Source organism: Acomys minous, assembly GCF_964271855.1.
Source record: "Acomys minous genome assembly, chromosome: 15".
In the NCBI taxonomy this organism is placed as follows: Eukaryota; Metazoa; Chordata; class Mammalia; order Rodentia; family Muridae; genus Acomys; species Acomys minous.
The window spans coordinates 7455963-7468384 of NC_140497.1; the positions used below are offsets into that span (position 1 = coordinate 7455963).

At 47.0% G+C, this 12422-nt stretch overlaps 1 protein-coding gene and 1 long non-coding RNA gene across 3 annotated transcripts in view; one reads left to right on the top strand and one right to left on the bottom strand.

Annotated features, from left to right (window-relative positions):
- Window positions 1-1638, top strand: part of CUL4A (cullin 4A) — a 42684-nt gene extending 41046 nt beyond the window's left edge. For both annotated transcript variants that reach the window (XM_084759507.1, XM_084759508.1), the window contains one exon: window positions 263-1638. In XM_084759507.1, the coding sequence (XP_084615633.1) occupies window positions 263-358 (96 nt within the window). In that variant the 3' untranslated portion in view covers window positions 359-1638. The remainder of the gene's footprint in view (window positions 1-262) is intronic.
- LOC311584846 lies at window positions 1145-6827 on the bottom strand. Its single transcript, XR_014775017.1, has 2 exons — window positions 4071-6827; window positions 1145-1856 (listed from the first exon to the last, which is right to left on the bottom strand). It is a non-coding gene; the product is annotated as an uncharacterized lncRNA (long non-coding RNA).
- Between the last annotated feature and the right edge of the window lie 5595 nt (window positions 6828-12422).

Below are 12422 nucleotides of genomic sequence, written 5' to 3' on the forward strand. Positions count from 1 at the left end.
CATGCTACATGTAGTAGGGTATATCCTGCTTACATGCTGCATGTAGTAGGGTCTGTCCTGCCTATGTGCTCATGTGAGGAGAAAGCCAATATAGTCACTGTTCAGAATATGATGCTAACATGATCATTTTGTAATCATCAGTGATGTGTGTGTAAGTCTGTCTGTTGTAGTGTTGCATATTGTTGTTACACATGCCATGTAGGATGTTAGGTCTGCATTTCTAAGTGCCCTATCCTAAAAAGTTTTGATTTCTCTTTTCTAGCCTGGAGATTTGAAAAAGAGGATTGAGTCGCTTATAGACAGAGACTATATGGAGAGAGACAAAGACAGTCCGAATCAGTACCACTACGTAGCGTGATGAGCCAGCGGACTGCGTGTCCCCGTGAGACGCGCTAGAACACACCTGCGCGAGTGAGGCTGCTGTGCTTCTCCAGGTCCCTGCAGCTGCCCCAGTCTGGACACTCGGATTTGAAGCAGAGGATATGGTTCTTGGATCACCCTTCCAGGGCACAAGGACTTTGAGATGACACATGTCCTTTCCTCCCCCCTTCCTCCTCTACTCCTTTCATTGTTTCTGTTACTCCCTGACTTTGAGTTGAGAAGTTCCTTCACAAGCTCTTGTTCCTCTTGCGGAAAGCCACGGGCTTGGTTTGTTGTGTGTGTGATTGTGGGACACAGTGGAAATACCCTAGATGCTGCGCCCTCCCCAGATGAAGACTCAGAAACAGAGCCCTGGGCTGGTGGGCACTCAGCTCTGCACCCTGAGCACTGGCCTCTGGTTCTGTGTATTTTCAGAAAGTTTGAAACTTTGGCTTCTGTAAATCAGGTTTCTAAGTGAGGTCCCTGATGTGCCAAGAGGATACCATGTCTGTCATTCAAGATACAGAGCCCGCCCAGAGGGCTACTCATCATTTGTTTAGGGGCATGAGGGGCGTCTTGTTCGTTCCCATGCTGGGTGAGGGTGGAAGTCCTGGCTTTGGGGCGACTGCTGTTTGACTGTTGAAGTTGGAGTTTGTGTGATTACCATAATAAAATTGGGCCTGGTTTTTATAGTCTTGCACAGGGACCGTCTTGGATCCCTGCCCTGGCGCTGTATGGAGCTTAGTTATTTTTGTCAAAAGACAAAGGACTTTTTGGTGCCTGGTGATATACTGTGTGTTCACACGTGAGGTTGAGCAGTGACAGCAAGGCTCCATAGTGGTGTTGGCATGGTGATGATGACACATTTTTGCAACATTTAAAAGTACTTTATATTTTACAGAGTAGCATGTTTCATTTTGATTAAAAGCTACCAAAGGAATTTTGATCATGTATAAGTGTTTAAAGCAATATTTTCTGGAATATACCAAGTTTATATAACTCAATTTTATGCTAAATTATTAAAGGATTCTCCCTTTTTGAAACATGCATGTTTAAAATATGACATCTTTTGTGTCCCCATATTAAATCTTTACTCTTTAAGTATCCTTTCTATATTTGTAAATTTTCATTTATGAGTTCTATGATGTGGTCTCTGAAAGACCAAATAGATTTCTATTTCTACTTCTTATATTTTAAGTTCATTGTGTCTACAGATTGTTAATATTGTAATTTAATGTAGACTTACTTTGAATAAAACTAGTTTAATTGGCCTTTAAATTACTTTAATAAAACATTCGGTATGCAGATGATACATCCCTCCTCGCTGTTCAACAGCTTTCACAGCAAATCAGACAAAGCAGGACGAGCACGACAGCACCGTCCCCTCAGGACAGGGAGGAGCAGGGATACCAACTCACACTGGTCAGTGTCGTGGCAGTGTGAAAAGTTAATGTGGAAGAACAGCGTAGAGAAAATAATGGCAAACAAAAAGGCACCTAGACAAAAAAAAAAAGTTAGAAATTGCATTTCAAAAAACTTTTTCCCTAAAAAACCTAAGAGAAACATATGAAAAGTTATGACCCAAAATAACTTATTCAGATTACATCTCGATTGTGATCCCTTCACTTGTATCTTCCTGTTCCCCCTCCCTCCCTCTTTCACCCTACTCCCCTCTTCTAGGCCTGTGACAGAAGGGGACCTCCTCCCCACCATATGACCACAGCCTATCAGGTCTCATCTGCATAGCCTGCTTCCCCTTCCTCTCAGTGCCACCAGGGCCTCCCCACCAAGGGAAGTGGTCGAATAGGGGGAACCAGAGTTCATGTCAGAGGCAGTGCCCACTCCACACAACTGAGGAGAATGCACTGTCCATTGGCTAGATCTGAACAGAGGTGATGAGCAATTCTTTTTTGGTTTTTCGAGACAGGGTTTCTCTGAGTAGCCTTGGCTGTCCCGGACCCGCTTTGTAGACCAGGCTGGCCTTGAACTCACATTGATCCACCTGCTTCTGCCTCCTGAGTGCTGGGATTATAGGCGTGCGCCACTATACCCAGCGATGAGCAATTCTTATGAAGACTCCTGAATATATGAATGATGTTGCACCACTCTATCCTCTGCAGGGTTCAGATGGGACTCTTCAGCCACACCCTCTCGGCTAGTCAGAAGACTGAGGCAGAAGGATCCCAAGTTCAAGGACTGCTTGGGCCGCAGTGAGTTCAAGGGTCAGCTAGAGCACTTAATAAGCCTGTCTTACTTAAGGGGGCTAGATATGGTGGCGCACGCCTCCAATCCCAGCACTCGGGGAGGCAGAGGCAGGCATGTCTCTGAGTTCAAGGACAGCCTGGTCTACAAAGGAAGTCCAGGACAACCAAGGCTACACAGAGAAACCCTGTCCAATTTATTTAAAAAAAAAAAAAGGGTTTAATGGGGAGCCAGGTGGTGGTACCGCAAACCTTTAATCCCCTCCCCCAGCACTCGGGAGGCAGAGGCAGGCAGATCTCTGAGTTTGAGGCCACCTAGTCTACAAAGTGAGTTCCAGGACTACGACCTTATCTCAAACAAAAATATTAAAGGGGGAAAAGGCTGGGGGTGTAGCTCACTGGTAAAGCTCTTGCCCAGCATGCTTTGTTTGCTGGTTATGTCCAGCCCTCAAAAAAGAAAAAAGATGTGAATTGTCTCAAACTTTTAAGGTACAGATAAGGTGCCAGGCGTGGCGGCACATGCTTTAATCCCAGCACTCAGGAGGCAGAGGTAGGCAGCTCGCTGTGAGTTCAAGGCTAGCCTAGTCTACCAAGTGAGTCTAGGACAGCCTAGGGGGCACAGCGAAACCCTGTCTGGAAAAAAACAGAAAGAAAAAAAAAAGGTACAGATAAGGTGCTAACAAGATGACTCAGTGGGTTAAGAACACTTGCCAGCAACTCTGATGATGTGAGTTCAATCCCAGATATCTGCATGATGGAAGAAGAGAACCAGCTCCAGCAGGCTGGCCTCAGACCTCCATAAGCACAAAATAAATGTTAAAAAAATTTTTTAATTTCTCTAAATTAAATGTGAATAGGGCCAGGCTCTAATCCTAGCACTCTAGAGATAGATAGGCAGTCAGATCTCTGTGAGTTTGAAGCCAGCCTGGTCTACAAAGTGAGTCCAGAAAAGGCAGGGCTCTTGTTACACAGAGAAACCTGTCTCAAACTAAAAATGTGTATGGGTGTTGTGCTTGTGTGATGGCTATCCTTGGCTGTCAACTCAGCTACATCTGGAATTAACGAACATCCCAAGCACCTGGGCGCACACTAGGGTTTTGTTGTTGTTGTTGTTGTTTTGGTTAGGTTTTGGTTTTTCAAGACAGGGTTTCTCTTGGCTGTCCTGGACTCACTTTGTAGACCAGGCTGTCCTGGAACTCACAGTGATCCACCTACCTCTGCCTCCTCCCCAGTGCTGGGATTAAAGGCATGCGCCACCAAGCCCAGCTTCACAGTAGGGGTTTTTAGTTAACTGATGGACTTAAAAAACAGATCTAAAAAAATAAGAATAATAGGTTCTGGGGAGGTAGCCCAGTGGCTGAGGACACTTGTACTTGGAGAGGATCTCGATTCATTCCCAGCAGCTCACAAGCAGAAGATCTTATGTCTTTTCTGGTGTCTGGGGACACAAGTGATACACATGCATACATGCAGGCAAAACACACATTAATTTTTAAAATTTTAACATACCTGTTTAAAGGATGTAAAATCCCTGCCTGTTAGGAAAACAGCCCAGAGGTACACTCACACCAGGAGAATGAGTTCTGCACCCAAGAGACGAAGGCAGAAAGATCACGCTGACTCAAGCTCGTCGCAAGGTGATGGCCAGTGGTGGAAGACCCAGGTCGTCACTGAGAGGAGTCGGGCTGAGGTGGGTAGGAGGACACTGGCAGCCATGCCGTCCAGGGCTGCCTCACTCTCACGCGTGATGGAGGAGTAGTTACAGCAAAGTGTCTGTGATGTGGGTTGGAGTTTCTGGGAGAAAGGCATTGAATAACAAGCTGTCCGGAGGCGGCCACAGTGTGGAGAGAAAGCTCACATCCATTGATACATGGCGAACCAAGGCAGGGGCTCAGAGGAGGGTGGGAAGGGCCGAGGGCAGCAATGGTTGAAGGGAAAGCCCCTATCCCATTTCCAGAATCAGGATGGAGGGGATCCCAATCACTTGAGGGACAGGCAGTCTCCCTATGCTATAGATGGTGGGGTGGAGCAGCACTAAGTCAGGAGCTGTGTCCAGGCATCCAACCCAGTCTCATGTTGCTTCACCTCTGAGAGAAGGATCTGGTTCCATGTGGGGTGCTTGGCAAGAAACAAGACCTGAGGCCCTAGAATCTGTGGAACAGGCCAGGAAAGGCTCAACTGTGAGAGGAAAGTGATTTATCAGGAGCATCTGACATCATGAGAGTCAGTGAGAAGAGCTGGGCAGGGGAGAGGCTGGCACTAGAGGCCCAGTGCAAAGGCTTGGTGTGCTAAACTCTCACAATACATGCTCTGGCCAGCGTCCTCTGACATCTGCCCACAGCTGCCCTTCTATTTCCACTGTCCTTAAATGTGCCACATACTCTGTGATGAAAGTCACCTACACGGTGCCCTGTCCATGTTTCTGGGTTCTTGTTGGTTTCCAGTTCCTCCAAATCAGATGACACTTTCTTGCTTTTCTGTAAGAAAAACACATTGCTAATTGGAGGAGGGTACGGAAATGCTGTGGTGTGCATCTGGAAGTTAGTGGGCAACTTATAATGAGATCAGTTTTCCCATTTAGCCATGTGGGACACAAAACAGGTAAGGCAGCTTTGCCATCCCTTAGCTGTAGCTGCCAGTGTTTACTACTTTGTGGGTTCTTCTTTCTTCCACCCTTCTCCACGCCTTTTCTTCTTCCCTTTCAACCCCTTAACACTAGATAGAAAAAAGGGTAGAGCGGGAAGAGACCCCTGAGTAAAGTCAGGGGCTGGGAAGGGGTCAGTGACAACGTTAGACAACTTCCTGCAGATTAGTGGCGTCGAGCACACAGACAAATAACAACCCCCACATCAGAGCTCTAGCATTTATATATGTATATTATAAATACATATTATATATATATTTATATGTAGTACAAGAATTTCACATGGACCACTCAAGCTCCAATTTCAGTGAGATATTGATGGTTCATTCGATTGCCTTTTCCAAGCTGATCGATCAGGGATCCGCTGGAAGGACTTGGGAGCCTAACTGTGACCTCGGCTTGGTTTTTTTTTGTTTTGTTTTGTTTTTTGTTGTTGTTGTTGTTGTTTTTGAGTCTTTCTGTGTACCCTTGGCTGCCCTGGACTCGCTTTGTAGACCAAGCTGGCCTCGAACTCACAGTGATCCACCTGCCTCTGCCTCCCGAGTGCTGGGATTAAAGGCATGCGCCACCATACCCAGCTTGTTTTTTGTTTTTCAAGACAGGGTTTCTCTGTGTGGCCTTGGTAGTCCTAGACTTGGGCAGTCTTTTATAGGAAAAACAACAGAAGATGGGGTAGGAGAGCAGTAACATTTTGGCCAACTATTGAAAGCAATATTACATTTTTTGGCTAACTAGTCAAAGTATTATCAGCTAACCTTTAAGCTGATAGGTCCCAAGTAAGGTGAGTGAGGTGGTGGTTAGGGTCTTTCTGAGTACATCCAATGTGTGGCCAGGTGCACAGATAACAAAAGTGTAACCAGAATACAGCCAGAGGGTAGTGAAGTGTGCAGATAATAAAGGATGAATTAGTACATCGTTGAGTCATCTAGTATAGGTTAACATGACCCTCTGGCAGGGAATGTTAGTGTCAGCTATGAATAACTACTTCTAAGAAGCAGAGGTAAAAAGTTTAAAATTTTTAAACTTAATTTCATTTTATAAAGAAAATGGAAGCTGGATACAGAAATAACCGCAGCTATGTCAAAGAGCAGGCCTCGACATACATCCTCTGTAAAGTCCTCAGAATTCCAAACTTCACACAATCACAGACATTTATCTGGCAAAAAAAAAAAAAAACAAAACAAAACCCAAGCCTCTTCTAGAGCAGGAGGCAAACAGCCAGCTGCTGGGACACCTGGCTTTGGGTGCGTGCCCTCTGGGCCTGCATAAGGCTTCAGGAGGTGCCCACTTTCTTTAGAGGGGAGTGGGGAAGAGTCAGGATCTCATTGACTTGGAGCTCGCCAAGTCCTCGAGGCTGACTGGCCAGCGAGTTTCAAGGGTCTCTTATCTGCTCCTCCCTAGAGCTGTAATAATAAGCCATGTGACAGCTATGTAACAACCCATCCACGCCTGCTCCAGAGCCTGGGGCTTTGCCTAGGACTTCTCCCCAAGCACTAACCAGTGGGGGCCTCACTTCTAGCTCTTTCTTGAACACTAAAGTCCAAGGTCATCTGAAAGACACCTCTCCACCCCTTCTGGCTTAGATATCTTCTGTGCATTTGGAGTGTCTGCTTGTAGCCCTGCACCACCTGTTTTATTGTTACGAGGAAACTGGGCTCAGAAAAGCGCCCTTTTCTAAGGTCTCAGAAAGGCCGGTGGGACCAAGTGTTGCTGAGATGTACGTTCCGCTACTGGAGCTTGAGCAAGGCTTATCTGAGAAGAAAGGACATTATCACCTTAAGGAGATAATTATTCCTCCCACCTCTGGAGCATGCCTTCTAGTGAATCAGCTTTTCCTGTGTGGAGTGGAGGCTAGACTCCTGATCTGGTGAGCTAGAGGCCTGCTGAATTAATGCTTAAGGGAAGAGACAATAATGTCTGATGTGTTGAGTAACTTGTCAGGTTTCCTCCCAGAGCCAGACCCTCAAATGGCTTGGGGTGGGGGAGTGGGGTGGGGTGGGAGTGGCTGAAACCAGGGACCATGAAAAGCCAGAGGGATCAGTGTCCGCACTGGAGTCAGCCATGCCCTCACTGTGTAGTTTGGAGAAAAGAACAAGAAGAGGAGGAAGAGGAGGGCAAGGAGGAGGAGGAGGAAGAAGGAGAAGGGAGGAGGAAGAAGAAGAAGAAGAAGAAGAAGACATTCCTTCTGGCCTAGGACTAGAATGGGACTGTTTGCTTTCAGGATCCTTGCTCCTAAAATCTGCCTGGGCAGTTAATTCATGTTTTCATCACTACCATCTGGGGCTCCACTCTTCCAAAGTCATCCTTTATGCAGATTCTTACCCAAATGTGTATGTGTGCTGCCAGTGGAGCCAATTCATGGGTAGAGAGAGAATACAGAAAAATATGGAGGAGCAGAAACCCACAAAGGAAGTTTTAAGGAAGGAGTGGGAAGCGTGGGAAGAGCCTGGACGCTAACTTGGTGAAGGTTAGCTATCTAGAGACGCGCAGGCTCAGTGAGTGACAGCAGAGGTCTGAGAGTAAGACCAGGGTATGAAACAGAGCAAGGAGACAACCTGATCCAAAGACAGCAAGGAAGGTGGCCAGGGCCAGTAGGCAGCCTCGTTCTTAGAGGAAAGTGGGGTGAAAGAGTGCTCTGCTGTGGTGAGCACGTGCAGTAGGTATTAGGGTGTGATGTGTGCATCAAGTGGCAGATCTGTTCAGCAATGGGAAGAAGAGAGATTGTAGGTGTCGGCCAGTGCACAGCAATGAAGGCTAACTGCAGACTCCATCAGGACAGCACTGGTGTGGAGACTTGCTCAGGACTCAGTCAAGACAACTCTCTACAACGGCAACCACTTGGATTGTGAAGTCAAAAGACACAAGCCAGTTCTGGCCTAGCTGGGCTGGTGTCCCTGGGCAAACTGTTTAAGTTCTCAGAGCTTTGGTTTTCTTATCTGCCAGGAGGAGATAATCATCTTAAAACCTACTTACAGAACATACCACACACCAGTGGAGGAAGTCACCATAGAAATCCGTACCCTTCGCTGAAAGCCACAATAGAACTCTATCCACAGAAAATTCACTACTAAATGAAAGCAAGCCGGATGGGATCTGTAGGAATGCAGAGGGCTGCCGGCCAGGATAGCAAATGCTGGCTCACAGAAAGTTAATGCTAATTGTGTTCTCTAAGAACAGGGAGCTGGGGACTGGGGAGACGGCTCAGGGTGTAATGTGCTTGTCATGAAAGCCTGAGGCCCTGAGGTTGGATTCCAACACCCACATAAAAGCTGGGCTTGCCATGAGGAAACCTGTAACTCCAGCACCAAAGAGGCCAGAAGCAGGCAGACCCCTGGACTCTGGCATAGCTGAGAACCACCAGCTCCAGAATCAGAAGGAAAACCTGTCTGAAAATAACATGGAGAGGCAGACACCAGACACCAACCTCGTACACACACGTGAGCAAGCACATTTGCATACATACTCCTTCTCTTCCACAACATCCACAAAATAGAACAAGGAACAATCCATATGAACCCCCTGTTTTGAGTGCCCTTGTAGGTAACGTTTTGTGTCACTCTACAATGTTGGAATTTACTAGTTTTTTCTGTATTGCAAGCTGCAACCACTGGGACTTTGCAAGGAAGAGGAAGCAGCAGCAATGGCTACAAGCTTCACAGGCTAAGCGTGGGGTTGCCAAGTTGAATCTGACTGTAGAGAAGGCAGAACAGGGCCAGACAAAGGAACAGGCAGGTGATGGGCAGCAGACCTCCACGAAACAGGAGGATGAGTAGACAGGAAATGAGTAGGCCATGTTAACAGCAGGGACCAGGGAGTTTTCTCTCAGCCTTGGATGTACACTCCGGGTGGTCATAGCACAGACTGGTGGGAGCTGTGGCCTACATACAGGCCTCCAACTTTATGGGGTCTCCATAAGGAAGCTGTTACACCCTTTCCTTGGTCTGTGTCTAGTAAGTTCTTGGGTCTAGTTTCTCTGATAAGACTTTAATGTGCCCCTAAAATTATAATTAATATCCATAAATTTATAGAGCACAACCCTTTCTACTCCCAGGAATAAGGCCAGAAGAGGACATCAGGTATCCTGTATCCTAAATCCTTGAGACAGGATCTCTCAGTGAACTTAGACCGAGGCTGGTTGGTCACTAGCAAGCCCCAACACTCCTCCTGTCTCTGTCCTCCTTGGGGTTACGGGTGCTTGTGCCACCACACCAGCCTTTCTGTGTGAGCACTAGGGGTTTGTGTCTGTTCTTCATGCTTGCACAAGTACTCTCACCCGATGAGCCCTTTGGTGTTTGGTGTGTCTTGAGATTCAAGGAACAGGGTCTTGTGCCTTCCAGGCAACTGGCGTGCCGCTCAGCCAGGTCCCTGTCCCTAGTCAGTGGATTTATAAGTTAAAAGAAAAATTAAGGAGGCATTTTCCACACTCCACCCCAATTGCCTAAGTCGGGAAGACACCGATCTTTAAAGAGTCACAGGTCACTGTGGGGTTGGTTTCCTTTTTGTACAAACCAGGAACAGATAGGCCAGGCTGACCCCACCATGAAGTCTTCAAAACAAATCCAGAGGCTACAAGTGTCTGTCTGAAGAGTGCCTTGCCTCCTCACACCTGTGCTTCCTCTCAAGGCCTGATCTGAGCAGGCGCCGACCTGACAGCTCAACAGAACACTTCAGTGCCTGGAAACCCAGCACCCCTTCAACCCCCACCCTGGCTCCTTCCAGTTAAAATCCTGAATACAAAAGGAGAAGTGGCTTCTTTCGAATTTCAGTTCCCACTCTCTGTCTCCCATCATAAGGAATGGACTTCAAACAACACTCTAGCAAGAACTGACCCTAGTGTTTATTTGCCGGTTTACTGATTGATTTGTTTGTTTGTAGTTGAAACAGGGTCTCACTATGTAGTTCTGGCTGTCCTGGAGCTCAATATGTAGCTCAGGTTAGCCTCAAACTCAGAGAGATCCTCTTGCCTCTGCCTCTGCTGGTATTAAAGGCATGTGCCACCACACCCAGAACTGACTGTAATAAGTGCCACCTGCGAGCCTCTCTGAGACAGTGTACCCAGGGATATAGACAATGGCTACAGGGTGTGATGTTGTGTGATTTCTCAGGCCGCAAATGCCCTCAAGTGGTGTTCTTTGTTTGCTTTCTAAGAAGGGAAGTTTTGGGTCTTCCTTTTGACAAGAGTCCCTTCTAATTTTTTAAAAATGTGCATTGGTGTTCAGCCTGTCTGTCTGTCTGTCTGAGGAAGTTAGATACACTGGAAGTTTGAGTTACAGACAGTTGTGAGCTGCCATGTTGGTACTGGGAATTGAGCCCAGCCTCAAGAAGATCAGCCAATGCTCTTAACTGCTGAGCCATCCTTCCAGCCTGAAGATCCTAGGAAACAAACTAATGAGGTATAAATATAAGGGAGATCAGTAATGCCTGCCCATTTCAGAGGCAACCAGCTGGGGAGCAATCTCATGAACAGCTCCTGGAGAGAGACTTAGAGACACATTGAGACACGTGAGAAGGGGCTGGAGCCATGGCTCAGTACCTAAGAGGGAATACTGCTTTTGCAGAGGACTTGGGTTTGGTTCCTAGTACCACACTGTATAGCTCACAGTCGCCTGTAATTGCCCTGTGAGAACCTGCATGCAAGTGGTACACACATGCAGGCAAGACACCCGTACATATAAAACATTAAACTTCAAAATAAATCAGTATAAATCCACTGTACTGCTTTAACATTCTCTACTCTATAAAACTAGGTTTGCCTTTTTTGTTGTTTTTGTTTTGTTTTGTTTTGTTTTTTGTTTTTTGAGACAAGGTTTCTCTGCCCTGGACGTGCATTGCAGACCAGGCTGACCTTGAACTCACAGAGGTAAGCCTGCTTGTGCCTCCCTGAGTATTGGGATTAAAGGAGTGTGCCATCACGCCCTGCTAAGCCTCTCATTTCTATGCCCTGTTCTTCTGTTAGTGTTCACTGAAGTCAGCCTTGTGTTGGGTGAGAACTCTACTTGTCCACACTAGACAGCCTACACATTCTCTAAACAGAATGCAATATGCCAACTAACCACCTACTCAGTCTGTATATCCTGAGTATACATACTCAGAATGATATACTCAGAGCAACTTAGAGAATCGCCAAGAAGGATGCAGAAGCCCCACGATGCAGCCAGGAATATAGCTGCGAACACACAGACTGCACCAGTGAGGGCCAGCCCCTGCTGCCACCACTCAGCGTTGACTGACACCAGATGTTCAGTGCACTAGCTCTGCGTTCATTTGGCCACATTCTACCCCAAGCTGGACTCTGGCCAGTATCTACACTTTAGCTGCCGAGAACACGGGATGCCTCAGGTCTGTCCATCACCAATACTGACAGATTAAAAAGGACCTCAGAGGTGGAAAGCACAACTCAGTAGGAGGCTTTAAGAAATTGTAGAGACCAAACCAACGCCATTTTGTGTGCAGGGCCCGAGAACTTGACACCCCCCACCCCGAGTTTCCACAGTTCCTAGGAGCTTACACCTGGGGCCAACCAATCAAGAGCTGCAGGTCACAGTGACAAGAACAAACAAAAATTCCCTCCTGTGGTCTGGCCCTGGTCTCCTCATTTAGCCTTGGTTCCCCAGCCAATCAGCTCAAAGGGCAACTTTCCTCTACCCCTCTAACCTATGAGGTAGCAGCAAGGCTTGGAAACCCCCTTCCATCACCGCGCCTGCAGTTTTTCCCTTTAAAAACCTTGTTCCCCTAGCACTAGGGGCCAACATCTTCCCTCCTCCTCACAAGGGGGCTGATGGTCCAAGCTCTGAGCTTGTCTAATAAACAAGACCCTGTGTAATTCACATCAGGCTGATCCCTGGTGGTGCTTGGGGGTTTCACAACTTGGGCATTACAAAATTAGTTGGTGGACTTTCAACGCCAGAATGTAGAGAAAATGAACATCTTAGAAGTCCTCCAAATTGTGCCTTAAGTTACTTCTCTACTTCAGAGAACCCAAAGGGAGACAACACTTTCATTTACTGGATGACATTAACATGACTGCTGACTTCTTCATAAGAAAGGCATCCCAGGATGCTCTTTGCTTCCTGTTATGGATCAGACTGTGAGCTCTCCAAGGCTGCTCTAGCACCATACCTGCCTGCCTGCCACCATGCTCCCACAATGACAATGAGGGACTCTTAACTCTCTGGCCCCAAGTAAACTCTTCTCTAAGTTGCCTTGATCATAGTTGG